Below are 15559 nucleotides of genomic sequence, written 5' to 3'. Positions count from 1 at the left end.
CAATGGACCCAAGTTAGTCGTATTAATTAACTTTAACGGGTCTACTCCAAAGCATGGCTAATGAGGAGCACGACCTTTTAATTTCTGACAATTCAAGTGAGTAGCAATGAGCAATCACGCCTATAAACAAATTAAACTTCAGTGCTATATAAATAAATAAGTCATTTTTATTTGTGTTGTTTTTAAGGAACAGTCAGAATTTTTGTTTTTAAATGGCAACTCAGGCGACTTGAAATAACCCAATTAATGTAGAAATCAGTTTGCAACTCCTCTTGTAGATTACAGCAGAACAGCAACGATTTATTAGTGCTAGGAGCCATCTGTCTGGAAGCAGCCAAAATTGCTAGGGTGTAGCCAGGCAGACTTTTTGCTCTTCCTTCAAAACATTTCTTAAGTTTAGCATTCTACCTGGATCCCAGACGACTCCTCTCAAATCCCATTCCTCTCCCCCAGGGAATCCTTAGGTCCTGCCTCCCAGATCCACATGATTCCTCCTTCCCTTGTATTCTAGTTGGTTGCTTGAGGAGTTTGTTCACCGGGCCCAGCTGGTTCTGATGCAATTTCATCTGCTAGGGACACTCGATTGCGTTTGAAGAATCCAAACTGGAAAGGGGGAAGAGAGAGAGGGGAAAACTGGTTTAAGTCTTGTCGGGGCATCCCATATCTCTTCTAAGGTCTGTCTGATGGCAAAAGTGAGAGATGCCTACCTTAAACAGGACTGCCGCGATGATGGCTAAGAGCAGAATTCCTCCGATGGTGCTGCCAATTATGATGGGAATGGGATTGAATGGCGAAATCAGCTCAACTTCAGTGCTAATCTGCAAAGGAGAGGAAAGGCACTCAGAGTTCTTGCTGCCCATAACGATGAGCAGTGCCCCTCAAATCCTCTGGGCCAGACTTGATCCCACCCCCCCAAAAAAAGAAATTTGCTAGTATGTTCAGGTGTTTAAATGTCACCAAAACATATCAGGGAAAGTGATGCCTTATTGTGTGGTGTTTGGGGAGGCTGATTGTGCTGAGTAAGAACTCTGCACATCCTCAGAGGCATCCCTAATGTTACTTCATACTTTCCAGGGCACTGGAAACAGGTTTTTGAGGCCCACAAGGCATTGGAAGGTGGTGCATTCTTCTTCATTAGAGGTTTTTAAACAAAAGTTGGGTGGCCATCTGTTGGGGATAATTTGGTTCTGATTCCTGCACTGTAAGGGATTGGACTAGATATGACCTTGGAGATCCCTTCAAATGCTACAATTCTTTTGAGTCTACATTTCTATGATTCAATGCAACTGGGCTCAGTAACCAGCTCCACTATTTGCACGGTGAGGCACACACAGCGCGTCCAACGTCCTTGACATAACCATGTCCTGCAAGTTTACCTGACTGAACTGAAATTCTTCTGGCTGAAAAAACCTGGTCTCATCAACCACTGCAGAGGCTTCGCTCCGAAGATGGAGTTTCTGGGCCGTCAGCTGTAGGATCGATAGGCAAATTAAACAGATCAATAACATTTGGTCCTCAATGTCTCCCCTCTCTCCCTGGCACAACTCTAGGGCAAGAGTGAGGACTCTTCAGGCCCTCCAGATGTTGCTGAACTACAACTCCCATCAGTCTTAGCAAACCTGGCCAAGACTTCAGCAACATCTGGAGGGCCAAAGCTTCTCTGTACCTGCTACATGCAGTGGTTCTCAACCTGTGGGTCCCCAGCTGTTGTTGGACTACAACTCCCATCATCCCTGAGCTCTGGCCTTGCTAGATAGGGGTGACGGGAGTTGTAGTTCAAGAACTTCTGGGGACCCACAGGTTGAGAAAGGCTGTCAGCTACAGGGAGACACCCATAGCCAGCTAAATGCAAATGAGGGCTGTTTCATTATTTTCCACCCCACCAGAATGTTTATACATTCTTTAAGATGCTGAAAACTTAGCACTTTACACAGGGCGCTAATATTGGTCTGTGCATTGTCCATGATTGTGATGACTGTATTATTAGGACTTTAATATTATGATGGGTTGTATATTATTTTGTTTTATTTCTAAAAATGTACACACTGCTTACTCAAAGAATTCTCTAAGCGTGGTACATATAAAACAATGCATAGAAACACAGCTATAACCCATAAAGCAAGTTTTTTTTAAAAAAACCCACATCTAATATACGTACAATAATTAGAATTAAAACACAAAACCAATTAAACTTTTTAAACCGATATAGGCAACTGAATTATATGTCTGGGTAAACTTGCTGCAATCAATTAAAAGAACAGCAATAAAAGGAGGACATTTGCCAAATATCAACCGCAGGGAGGTTCCAAAAGCAAGGTGCTGCTTCAGAGTGTCCAATTTAATTTATTGGTTTACTATTTTGTGCAGCGCTTTCAATCTGTCCGATATACAACAGTATATAAATGTTTTAAAAGAAATACAAATGATAAATAAATGGTCAGGTGTGGAGGTTGATCTAGGAAAAGTAATCTTAAAAAAAAAAAGTCCTATTTTTCCAAGCTTCCAATGGAAACTTCCCCTCCAACCATATTCCTTACAGTTTGAAGGGAGCACCACTCACCTTGCTAGCGATGTCGTCTATGCTAAAATTCCATGAAAATTTGAACTTGACCCACTCTCCCCGAGAGAGATTAGCGATCAGGCACTGGAACCTGGAGCAGACAGTGGCCCCCAGGCACCCTCTCTGTCAAAACACGAAAGACAGAGAACCTTGGGGTTACTAAATGTCCTTTCCACTCCAGAGGCAGCTGTGTGTCTGTCCTGGGCAAGAGAGACACCCTTCTATGAACCACCAGCCAACCCTGAATTTTCCACCGGGTTCTTACTGTGACGGGTCCTTTGAGGTCTTCAGTCTTGTGTCTTGTTCTGAGCAAGGGCATTATCGGACATGAGGATGGGTTTATCTGGAAGGAAACAGGCAATACTCTGTAGGGGTAAAGGTGGCACTCCTGTATTCCAGCCAGCCAGCCAGCCATGCCCTCTCCCAGGATATTCTGCCCCCCAACCCTCACTCAACAGTAGGTCATCATTTCACATCCGCTGAGCTGGTCCAGCTCTCCCTGGGCTGCCTCTGGGGGTTTCCAGGCCCCACTTGAGGTTTTGTTGCTGCCATTGTTTGCAGAAGGGCTTGCAGGTCACCCAAGCTGCTGGTACCACTTGTATGCGGACTGTAGCATTTTGTCTGAGTTCACCGCTGGTTTTTGTTTGATTTCTGTAACTTGCTTTCTGTGGGGCTGCCCTTGTATCTGGTCCAGAAGGTCAGAACGCAGAGGCCAAATACCTCACAGGGGAAGTTATTGGCAATATGTTATTCCACTGCTGAGAGACTTTGCGCTTGTTGCTGATTTGCCAGCTCCACATTTCTTGTGTTAATCCACAAAGCCCTGATTTAACTTGGGCCCAAAGTACTTTAAGAACTGCCTGATCCCTCATACTCCACCTTGATCACGGAGACCACCTGAGGGGGCACTTCATTCTCTGGTGGTTCCTCATCCCCCTGAGGTCCAGACAGCCTTTCTTAGGAGCTGAGCCTTTAGTGTGGCAGGCCCTGCCCTGTGGAACTCCCCACCACTTCCTCAGGAACTGTCACTGCCCTCTTTTAGATGTCTTCCAAAAACTGTACTATTTAGACAGGCCTTCATAAAGTGGGTTTCTCTTTTTAACCAGCCAGTATTACTGATGTTAATTAGGTTTTACGGATATATATGGACTGACTTTTCTTCTATTTTATATGCTGAAGGCCATTCTCACATAGCTTATGTAAGTGCAGATTATAAACATTTAAATAATAATAGTAATAATTATATATACTACAAACAAGATGTATCTCCGAAGCACCCTCCCCTCCAAATCTATTCAACTCTCATTCCATTATCCCCTCTCCCACCCACCCCCAATTGTCCAGAAATCCCACCTCACACAATTTTGAATTTATAAGGCTCTGGAGCGCCTCCTTCCTCAAATCTTTTACTCACCACATCCCTGTGGGATGGGGTTACATTACAGGAGAATCCGACTTCAGTGTTGAAGGGGAGTTCAAAGGTCACATTGACTGGAGTAGCGGTCGAATCCAAATTTCTAACCTGCCAGAACAGAAGAGGAAATTGGGGGGGGGGGGGGGAGATCAGCGGAAAGATGATAGAAGTTATTGAACAGGTGGTCAAAAACTGTTGGGGGGGGGGAATTCTTGTCAGGTCGCAAATGGAAGGAACTGAAATTGAGGCCTCTCCCTCAGATCTTAGTGGGCCGGGTGGCTGGGAGATGAGCCTCAAAGAGATTTGTTCCTGCAAAGCAGGACTGGGGAACCAGTGGTCCTCCAGCTCGAGTTGGACACCAGTTCCTATCAGTCCTAGTCAGAATGACCATCTGTCATGGAAGGTGGGAAGTGTCATCTACCAACATCTCGAGGCCACGGGTTCCCCATTCTTGCTCTAAAGTACGGACACAGGGAGACACGACAGGAGGGTGGACCGGTGTTTGGACTGTGTGGTTGTCTACAGAAGGGAGAAGAAGACACATTACCTCAAAGGCATGTGTGAGAGTCTTCTTCTCTGGCATCTTGGTGGAGAAATTAAGGTACGCCGTGGACGCCAGCCTGGGGGAGGACAAATGTTTATGTAGGTTACCGAGATCGCGTCCAGTATTAAACAGAATATTTTGCCAAAATTAACAGGGAGATGCCAGAGCAAAGGCACTCTGGATTTGCTAAAAATCATGACGTATCGTGGGACTTTTCAGGCTGTAGGAAACTCTGAATTTTTCACTCTCTCTGTGGCTCCAAGGAGTGAGCATTTCCCACCCCTGGCAATTTTTTCCCCAAGAGCTAGAACACATGATCAATTTTGTTGCTCCCAAGAGGAATCAAGAGGTTTCATGATGCATGTGTATGGCACCCCTTTAACTCGGGGGTGGGGGGTTTACTCATCCTGGGGCCACATTCCCTTCTGAGGAACCTCCCAAAGGCCCCATGTCAACAGTGGGAGGGGCCTTAGACAAAAGTAGGCAGGGCAACAGCGGCAAATTTTATCTACAGCATATTGGCTAGTTTCTACAGACACTCACTCCCCCATCTCCTTTGTCCAGACAAACAAGAGGCGTTATCAGGGTTCAAGATTTCAGCCATGCAAAACCACACAGGGTGCAAAGGAGGACAGTGTGCCTCCAAGGGCCAGACAGAGAAGCATTTGGCCCCCAGGCCTAAAGTTCCCCACTGCTGTTCAGCTGGAGATGCTAGAGACTGAACTCAGGTCCTTTGGAGTGCAATACACACACATTTCCGTTGTGCTATGGTTCCTTCCAGATATGTGATGTTTAAGGTCCAAAATGTACAGCCTCCTTTTGACCCTCCCTCATGGCTCTCCGTGGGGGACAAGGGTGTGTGGGTGTTCAATTACCCCTTCACGATGACGTTGACTCGGTGCAGCACAGGTAGCCGGCCTGTGGCCTCATTGTCGCTCAGTGTGTCGTTCTCGTTCTCACTGGAAGGCCACAAGCGAAAGGAGAGTTAGTGATGGGCAAGGAGAAGTGGCAGAGGCAGGCAGAGACACTCTGTGCTTTCCCCTACCTGTGGGCTCGGATGTCGAAGTAAGCAAAAGTGTCATTCCAGGAGTCGCCTTTTGAGGACTGGAGGGAAATCTGGAGTACGGCCTTGAGAGAACAAAAGGCAGAAATGGCTGAGTCTGTAGACACACGGTTTTCCATTTCGGCTCTGTTACCCACCCTCATCATTCTTTCTTAAACTTTTTAATAAAAGCAAGACCGAAGGCCCATTTTCAATATGGTGGCACAGCTGATAGATCACAGAGGTCCAGAAGGTTAGAAGATGCCAGACCTCTAGATATATTTATTCTCATCTTAAAACTGATAATTTCTTGACTGTTGGACATTCTCAGTAGAATCGAACCAGTGTTGGATCATTTAAGTCTTGAGAGTCAGCTAGAATGAGGGGGAGACAGTTCAAAATCCCAATGAAGCCATTGGTTCAGAGTCAAAGGCATCTGATATCAACAGGAAAGTGTGCTCTCCGCATCCGACTGTCCCAGAACCCCCAAATTAAATGTTGTGTTAAGCCAGATAACCAGCTCCACAATTTCCATGCCTTGGAAGACGCATGGTGTGCAAATATTCTCTCAGTGCTGCTCCTGAGCTTCTTGAATTCCCTGTGCAAAGTGAAGAGACTGGAGGGGCTGTTGGGGAGCTGAGCCCTCTGCTGGTCTTGGAGTGCCAGCAAACATCTGACCTCCCCACCCTATTGAGTTGGCCCTGGCGGAAACCCAAAATCCGCAGCCTGTATGAATTGACAAGGCGCAGCAGATCTGCTCCCTTTGGCTTATTTTACATACAGAAAAAGGCAAAAGACTACTCAGACTCTTCAAATCTGACAGCCCTCTCTGTCTTCTTAGATATCACTACACACGCCGTCCAGTGTCAAGATCCCCTATCCCGGCATATGGATGAGAAACGGGGGGGGGGGGGCGAGTTAAGAACCAAAATAGAAAGAGCAATGCTGAATTCTGTGCTTTTGGGGAACACCAGCAGCCCTGCCTATAACTGCATCATATACCACAATCTAACACCCTGTTTTCTTTCCTGTACCTTTTTCACATTCTTAAACTCTCTCTCTCTCTCACACACACACACACACACACACACTTTCAGTATCTCACTCATAGCCCAATTATTCCATTTCACTCGCACATTGATTTTCTCAGGCTTCCACTTCCACTCATTACCTGGGTGCCTCCCTTGAGGACTGGTGGGTTGAAGCGGCAGGAGCTGTGACGGACTGACGCATTTCCTTGGGGTCCATGCATTTGGCAGGCCGGGGAGAGACGCCAATTGGACTTGAATGAGGGATGGAGGGGGTGTATGAATAATCATAAGTAAAATCACAAGCGGATTACAAAGGAGGAATAGAGATTTCTGTTCTTTACCACAAAGTAGCAGAAAACAGAATGAACAGGCAAAAAGGCTTAAGACAGGTGAGGCTCCCCGCCACCTCCACCTTGAGTGAAACTGCATGGGGTCGCATGCACTTTTTTCCAAGGGGTCTTGGTTGTTTAAACGAACAGCAGCCAAGGGAGGCTGCAATCTTGAACCAGGGACCAAAGGCACCGCTTAGCCTCTCCCCCTTGGGTCAACTCCCCTCCCACCCTTCAGAATTGCCCCTCACAAGCTCCTTTCCCCTCCCTTGGAAAAGATACAAGTCTCTGTAACGTCCATAGAATTGTAGAGTTGGAAGGGACCGCAAAGGTTATCTCATCCCACCCCCTGCAATGCAGGAAGGCATTTTCTGCCTCCAACCTTCCCCAATCTTCTACTCTCCCCCACCCCCTAATTATTCATCCAACTCACCTGAAGAACAGAATGCCCTCGGAAGGACAAAACAGAAGAGTAGTAAAATGAAAGGTGTGGGTTGTACGCTGCCTCTCCCACATTTTCAAGTTTCAGTGTTAAGTTCAGTATGAAATTTGGACTCAGTTTAAGACCTTTTGACCTGAAATTTATTGAGAGAAACGTTTGCTCAGTCTCCAGGAACTCACTAGTTAGACGCTGGGCAAGCTGGAAGTTCCCTTTGGGCAACATGGCTCAGTGGTTAAAGCACCTGCCTTGCATGCAGAAGGTCCCAAGTTCAATCCCCAAGTAGGGCTGAGACAAAACCCTGTCCAAAATCCTGGCGAGACACTGCCTTGTCAGTGTAGACAATTCTTAGCTGGATGGACCAATGGCCTGAGTCAATAGAAGGCAGCTTCCTATGTTCCCAAGTCTCTCTGTCTCTTCGCCTCTGTTTCTCACTCTGTAAAATGGGCACAGTCACACCACTAGAGTTGTAAGAAAACGATGGTAAAGAATTTGACCTAATGATCAATGTCACTTTGTTCTAGCTGGTGAAGCAGATCACCTGACTCCCACTCCTCAGCTCAAAGTGCCTGAAGAAAGCCAATAATCTGTGAGTCAAGAGGGGCTCTCGGGATCCCTGGTGTATGAGGAATTCTGGGAGAAACACTCAGGTTGCACATTAAAGTAACCAGCAAGCACATGATTAAAGAGGTTCACCCCCACATGTTGTGGTCTATTTCTTGGCTCGTACACTGCTTCATACTCGCCGAGAGTCACAACCCAACATCCCATGCAACCTCCGAGAGAATGGCAGGGTTGCACATCTTGGCTCTTGTTTCTGAGTAAGAGCATAGGAAGGATCCTGCTGGATCAGGCCAGTCACCCTCCACTTCCAGCATCCTTTTCTCACAGTGGCCAACCACATGCCTGGGGGAAGCCCACAAGCATTGCCTGAGCACAACAGCACTACTCTCCCCTCCTGCGATGTTCAGAAGCGTTGCTGCCTCGGTGAAGGTCAGTGGCTGGGCACCACTGGAATCACAGCATTGCAGAGTTGGCCCTGTGATGCAGGAAGATGCAGCTGCCCCATAGGGGGATTGAACCTGCAACCTCAGCGCTATCGGCACCACGCTCCAACCGGACCGGGAAGGGGTCCGGAGGCACAGCATCTAAGGGCAGCAAAAAAATATTGGGATAGCCCTCATAGGCACAAAATAGGCTACTCACCCTGAAAAGTTAAAGGAGATTCGAAGATCAGATACACAAATTTTATCGGGGCCGCAGTCTTGCTTGAAGGGAACCTGGCAATATAAAAGGAAATGAGCATCCAAGGGTGTTCCAAGGTCTTGTCTGGTTTCCCACCGGGAGGCTACCTGGAGCTATCCATGGTGCTACCTGCTTGGATTACTGGGACCTCTCCTAGCTTGCGTGAGTTTGCTTATCTGGATCTGCCCTCTCGCTTTGTTTGGCTAACCTCATTGCAACCTTAACTCTGCTTGGCCTGCCCCTGCCCCCTGGACTCTAAGCTCAGGTTGTTTGGCTTTGCCCTGCTGGAATGTGGCTTCTCCTTGGTCTGACTTTCCAGACTAATTATTGAAATGGGATTACCAGTACGTGACCCTGGGACCCCAGGTCTCTGTGGCCAAGAGACGCCTCCTGGCTGGGGTCACTGCTTGGGCCAGACCAGGGTCATGTTTTGCTTTTATTGCATTTTGGGTTTTTGTGCTGAGATATATTTGAATGAAGCATGGCTGAGACGTTTTAATTAATAAATAAATATTTCGGTAAAGTCTACACAAGCATACAAGTTCTCTGTGAGAATGTTTTCCCCCTTATCTTTTCATCTACAGTGGTACCTTGGATTCTCAAACTTAATCCGTTCCGGAAGTCTGTTCCAAAACCAAAGCGCTCCAAAACCAAGGTGCGCTTTCCCATAGAAAGTAATGCAGTATGGATTAATCCGTTCCAAACTTTTAAAAACAACCCCTAAAACAGCAATTTAACAAGAATTTTACTATCTAACGAGACCACTGATCCATAAAATGAAAGCAGTAAACAATGTACTGCAGTCACACAATCAGTAGCTGAACTGGGTTCCACGCAGTCACAAAAACAAAAAAAGAGCCACAAAAACAGACAGAACTCAGCGTAACACTCAAAATGGAAGTATGGCACTCAAACCGGAGCAAGTTTGGCTCCTCAAAAAAGTTCACAAACCAGAACACTTACTTCCAGGTTTGCAGTGTTTGGGTTCCAAGTTGTTTGAGTACCAAGGCGTTTGAGAACCAAGGTACCACTGTATTTCTTTTGGTCATCATTGTTAAACAAACTAAGGCAACAAAGTTGCTGATTTCTATTTCCACTGTGCGTTCAGTATTTATTATTACATTTATAATACTTTCCCTGTGGCATGCACATGGTTCCACCACCCAGGCACTGACCAGGCCTAGATCTGCTTAGATTAAGCAAGGTTCCTTTATTTAGAACATTTGAGGGCTGCCCAGTCAACAAAGCCCTCTGTACTAAGTACTCTGGGCTGAGCCGTTCCTTTGATAGAGGAGCCTTGTCCTAGGTCCTAGGAGATGGGCTTGAAGGGAAATGGCCAGGAAATAAGACCTTGATCTCAGTGGACAAATTAGTTCCAGGGTCCAGGACAGGGCGTAGGTTCCTTGCAGAGGTATCTGGTTCCCCCTCAGCCGTAACATCCGCCCGCAGCACAAGTGGAGAAAAGGAATCATCCAGGCAGAGCTGGAAGACAGTAAAAAAAAGGGAATCACAAGTTTCCACCCAGCCAATACATTTCTCCCTGAAAATGCAGTGATCATTCCCACAGTAATGTTTCTAAATACTGCGAGCTTCCAAAAATCAGTGTTTCTCCAACAGGTAGGTCATTTACTGTAGTGTGGTACCTCGGGTTACATGCGCTTCAGGTTACATACGCTTCAGGTTACAGACTCCGCTAACCCATAAATAGTACCTCGGGTTAAGAACTTTGCTTCAGGATGAGAACAGAAATCGTGCTCCAGCGGCACAGCGGCAGCAGGAGGCCCCATTAGCTAAAGTGGTGCTTCAGGTTAAGAACAGTTTCAGGTTAAGAACGGACCTCCGGAACGAATTAAGTACTTAACCTGAGGTACCACTGTATCACTTTTAGACCATTGTAGCTGTCATGGCTTCTACCAAAGGATTCTGGGAGCCAAAGTCTGGTGAGGTGCTGAGATAATTCTGCATTAGATATTCCTAGCACTGCCACACACACACACAAACTACAATTACCCAGGGCGCCATATTTCAACCTACTGGAGCATGGAGAATCTTGTCAACGCAGATTGACTCAGTTCCCACCAGGATGGTGTCTGAGAATGTGGAAGCCTCATTCTCTAGCGTCAGGCGTGATGGAGACTGCTTAGCATCAGACCGGAGAGTAAATGAGATCGCAGCTTGCAGGGCACCTATTTTCTTTCCAAAACATACAAACAAATTGGATCACAGGAGCAGAACGAACTAAACATTTTGGCTGTCCAAGATGTACTGAACTCCAGCTCTCATCATTCCTGCCCCATAGCCATGCTTGCTAGGGCTGATGGGGGTTGTGGTTCAGCAACATCTGGAGGCCCAGGGGCTCCCCATTCCTGCGCTAAGCGGGTCTCTGGAGTCACTATGAACTTAATGAGAGAATCGCTGAGAAAATGAAAGTCAGAAAGAATTGTTGATCTTAAACATCGTTTTTAACGCAAGAGGGAATGGATAAGAAAAATAAGTGAGAAAACATGAGCAACAAGAGTCGGGCTGTGAGAATGGGATCTAAAGAAAAATGATAAGATAATGAGCAGCTGCAGAGAGAATAAGTGAGGGGAAAGGAACAAACAAGTCCACAAAAAATAAATAACACTGAGAGGACTCATAAAAGAATGAGAAGAATAACTAAGCAAAAGGAGAACTGAGATGGTGCCTTTACCGTGGGTCCATTTTGTGCTGATGAGTTTTAGGTTGAAGCAAAGACTGGTTTTCCCACGGGGGGCAATTCCTGAAATGTTCCCGCTTCCACATTTGGGGTCATCCAAGGGGATCCAGCGATGAGAGAAAGTCAGCGAAGAGTTGATTGTGAAAACAGGACGAGATCTGGGAGGCAGGGGAGGCCTAGTCAAACCAACAGCTGTCCAAATTGGCAGCAGTCCTGGATCAGGCCCAGTCTGGAACCCAGCCCCACATTAACTTCCTGGAGCAGGAAGTGCCCCACTCAGATTCCGCAGAGGTCTCTGGGCTTCATATTCAGCACGCTTGGCCTTTCAGCTAACGCAGCAAGCTTTTTCATCAGGGGGCCGGTCCACTGTCCCTCAGACCTTGTGGGCGGCCGGGCTATATTTTGAAAAATATAAATACCCTGCAAGCCGGTCCTGCAGCTGCCTCCGGACCTGGAGGAGAAACTCACTCTGCACGTGCTCAGGAGCACGTCTCTGCGCTGCCCGCTCACCGGCATTGTTGACGAGCAACAGCCGCTCCATCAGCCCATTCCTGTGGAGCTCCCAGGAGGTGTGCACCATGCGCTGCGGCCCATTGTCTGAGGCCAGGTTGGCGGGCAGGCCACGCACAGCTTGCCCTCCAGCTGCTCCAGCGTGGCCGCTGAGTGTGCCACCAGCAGCAACACCGAGCCGGGCGCCAGGCACAGGGCCAGCAGGTGTACCAAGCTCTGGATGAAGCACCGCGATGCGCCCTTCACAATGCCCATGGCGCAGCCCAGACCTGCCGCCTGCCCGCCAGCCTCTCTGTCCATGGCCACGCCGGGTCTACCTCAGCCGCAGGCGAAGAGGTTTCAGATTGGCTGCAGGAACTTCCTGTAGCCAATTTGAAGCCACACCAGCGTCGCCACCTGCCCGGAGCCGTCCGCGGCTTCGGATTGGCGGCAGGAGCTTCCCACCCAGTTCACAGAAGTCAGTCCCTGCACGGCAAGGCGTCCACAGCACAAGAGGACTGACCGAGTGGGTGGCAGGGTCCATGGGCCAGATTTATGAGCCTGGTGGGCCGCATCCGACCCCCAGGCCTTAGTTTGCTGACCCTTGAGCTACCGTATCCACACTCCCAGCAGTCTGATATATTAAGAGCCTTCTTCTTCCCCACCACATGGGGGCAATATCACAGCTGGCAGGAAGGTGTAGCAATTGCCACAGCAGGCCAAGGCATGCTCAGAAAAAGGCAGGCAATTAGGGGGCACCAAACTGACGGCTAGTTGGCCAGAGTACACGCAACAGGTTTGTGCAGGTTTTAAAAATCTAGTTCAGGATGCAGAATTTTGAGGCAGATGGGGAAGACACGTTGCAATTATGTCCCGCCCTTTGTGGCCTGCCCACAATCCACACCCATTACTGCCCTTGCCCATGCTTACCGAAGCAGCACTGCGCTTCCTAGCGCCCCGACAGCCAGGTCAGTCAGTCCATCCTTGCTCAGATCCATTCTTCCTTGGATGGACTGTCCGAAATAATGAAGCACCAGGGGGAGAGACTTGGCAGCAATCCGCTAAATATGTTGAGGGGGAAAGAGAAAATAGGGGAACAAGGAAGGTTAGGGATCCTCAGCAGATGAAGATCAGTTCAGCTATTCCGCCTGCCCATTTCTCCAACGCCTTTGTTTTAGACCCAATTAAGAAACTATTAGCCAATTAATCAATTCCATTTTAAGTCTTTTAAACGATTCATTAATTAAATCTGCATAGGGCAAACTTTAATAGTTTTGAAAAAGGACGCACACTTTCTTTGTACGTGTGTGTGTGTGTGTGTGTGTGTTTCACAACAGCCAGAATTTATAAAATGTGCTGTTTAGTTACTGGATGCAAGTTGTCACATCTATTATTATTCTTGTTTTTTAACTATAGAAGTACAGATTCTGCATTAATCTGTGCAAAGATGATCTGGGCCCAATATTGGGGGGGGGGGTCACATCTGTCATCAAAAAGGGAGCGGTTACTGAGACTATGTATTGAACTGGGTTTCTATCCAGACCTGGCTGCAATTGCTTTCCAACAACTCTGTTGCTTTGCTGTTCCCATTTCATCAATGATCAGTGGAGACTGATTCAGGAATCGGCTCATAAGAATTCAATGGAGAGATGTGGAGGGACTGAATCTGTGCTGCCTGCATCAGGAATAGGAAACCGATGCTCTCCCCCACCAAGCCAGCATGGCCATTGGTCAGAGACGATGGGAGTTGTAGTCCAGTATCAGGAGGGTCACGCATTCCCCATCCCTGGCCTAGCTCTTTAGCCATTGGACCACCTTGCCACACACAAGCAGACAATATATGCACTTGCTGTTCCAATATATGCACTTTTGACCCTCAGGCTCACCTGGCTGTGGTGTTTTCTCAGCTCGCCTGCTTCTCCTAGGAAGATGTAAATGGCCCCATGATCTTCATCCTCCATGGGGGCTCCTATTGCCACATCTGCAAAGCCATCCCCGCTTATGTCCCCTAAAGAGCAGAGCGCTGCCCCAAAACGGCCAAAGCTGCTGCCAGGATCCCCACGAAGCGTTTGGAGGGAAACAAGGTGACCCTGCCGGGAGGCGTGTGACTTATTAACATAGTTATACCCTCTCCAACTTCCCATAACAAAATTTCAATATGTTTGGCATTAAAACGACTCCAACATTTAACAATCAATAACCGGAAGAAGGAACAGCATTTAAGGCAGCATTAGTATGACATTATTTAAAAAAAAAAATAGACACAGTGGGAAGATGAACTAAGACCATTCTCTAAAAGCAATGAGGCAATACAACCAAAACACATATCCTGAATTAAACAGACCTCAATCAACCTCCTGGGGCCTGACAATGATGTTTACTGTCCTAATGAACATGAGTCCCCCAGTTAAATCTTATTTCATCTATGAGCTCAAGATGGCAGTCTCTGCCTTGGTGTTAAAATTTAAGGTCCAATTTTGTACCATGCTTGACTTGTAAGGAAACAATTAGAATTTGGAGGGGCGGGCGGAGGTTGTGCAATCTAATCCTTACTTGGATCCATCCATTTCTACACTGAGTAGAACTTAGCTGGATACAACCCATGACGACTTCAACACTTTGAAACAGCTCTGCAGTGGGAAGGGTTAATCCTTTCAATCCCCTGCTGTGACCCCAATGAAAAATCACCTCTCAGAGCTGCTACTAATCCTGAGAGAGAAGTGTCCACTGGCAGCATCAGGGCTAAGAGCAGCTTCAGACAGGGATCACTGTGGCAGAGTGGCTGTGGTTCTATTCCTCCTCTCGCTCTCTCCCTCCCAAGTGGCTATTTATTCATTTTTTAATGTATGCGTTAATTGCTTTCACACAATAGCACATCTAGCTTGGTCCCAATAAGAGACTGTGCACAGGGAAAGGGCATAAAGGTAAAGGTAAAGGTACCCCTGCCCGTACGGGCCAGTCTTGACAGACTCTGGGGTTGTGCGCCCATCTCACTCAAGAGGCCAGGGGCCAGCGCTGTCCGGAGACACTTCCGGGTCACGTGGCCAGCGTGACATCGCTGCTCTGGCGAGCCAGAGCCGCACACGGAAACGCCGTTTACCTTCCCGCTGGTAAGCGGTCCCTATTTATCTACTTGCACCCGGAGGTGCTTTCGAACTGCTAGGTTGGCAGGCGCTGGGACCGAGCAGCGGGAGCGCACCCCGCCGCAGGGATTCGAACCGCCGACCTTTCGATCGGCAAGTCCTAGGCGCTGAGGCTTTAACCCACAGCGCCACCTGCGTCCCTGGGAAAGGGCATAATGGAAGCCAATTGTTAAGTTGTGGGTGAACATATCAGACGACACAGCGATTCTTCAAACAGCTCTTGTTTATTCACAGGCCAGAACAAAACTGAACTGAAGGGTTCAGCCAACCTGCTTATATAGAGCTCAACTACAAGCAACAGTAACAACTTTCTGTAACTGTCCAATCACTGAACGTCACTTTCAATTCCTTATTTGCATATGTGGACCTGAGTGAAAACTATCTACAGTATCCCCCTGCTGGCCCAGGGTGAGAACTTCAGTACATAACACCAATCACAGGAGGAAGGAAAGAGATCGGCCTTCAAATGCTTCTTGAAAATAAAATGTGTTGATTTTACTCTGCAGAGTTAGCACACAGCTTGGAAACTGACTGCATATAGAGTCCTTGCTAGAAGAGCAAGCTTACCTTGGTTGCAGTCGCACTCAGAGACACTTGGTATGGAAAATAAGAAGGGCCTGGGTGG

At 47.6% G+C, this 15559-nt stretch overlaps 1 protein-coding gene across 3 annotated transcripts in view; it reads right to left on the bottom strand.

Annotated features, from left to right (window-relative positions):
• Positions 1 to 142: 142 nt before the first annotated feature.
• LOC310829165 (integrin alpha-X-like) overlaps positions 143 to 15559 on the bottom strand; it is a 29630-nt gene continuing 14213 nt past the window's right edge. For all 3 annotated transcript variants that reach the window (XM_083707320.1, XM_083707321.1, XM_083707322.1), the window contains exons 14-30: positions 13678 to 13881; positions 12722 to 12852; positions 11297 to 11460; positions 10639 to 10790; positions 9955 to 10086; positions 8566 to 8639; positions 7354 to 7495; positions 6732 to 6842; positions 5564 to 5646; positions 5394 to 5477; positions 4522 to 4594; positions 3975 to 4082; positions 2826 to 2903; positions 2561 to 2683; positions 1377 to 1469; positions 708 to 818; positions 143 to 603 (exon numbers count right to left, since the gene is read on the bottom strand). In XM_083707320.1, the coding sequence (XP_083563446.1) occupies positions 508 to 603; positions 708 to 818; positions 1377 to 1469; positions 2561 to 2683; positions 2826 to 2903; positions 3975 to 4082; positions 4522 to 4594; positions 5394 to 5477; positions 5564 to 5646; positions 6732 to 6842; positions 7354 to 7495; positions 8566 to 8639; positions 9955 to 10086; positions 10639 to 10790; positions 11297 to 11460; positions 12722 to 12852; positions 13678 to 13881 (1959 nt within the window). In that variant the 3' untranslated portion in view covers positions 143 to 507. The remainder of the gene's footprint in view (positions 604 to 707; positions 819 to 1376; positions 1470 to 2560; positions 2684 to 2825; positions 2904 to 3974; positions 4083 to 4521; positions 4595 to 5393; positions 5478 to 5563; positions 5647 to 6731; positions 6843 to 7353; positions 7496 to 8565; positions 8640 to 9954; positions 10087 to 10638; positions 10791 to 11296; positions 11461 to 12721; positions 12853 to 13677; positions 13882 to 15559) is intronic.

This window comes from Podarcis gaigeae, assembly GCF_964106915.1.
Source record: "Podarcis gaigeae genome assembly, chromosome: 13".
Lineage (NCBI taxonomy): Eukaryota > Metazoa > Chordata > Lepidosauria > Squamata > Lacertidae > Podarcis > Podarcis gaigeae.
This window is presented reverse-complemented; position numbering and strand designations above follow the sequence as displayed.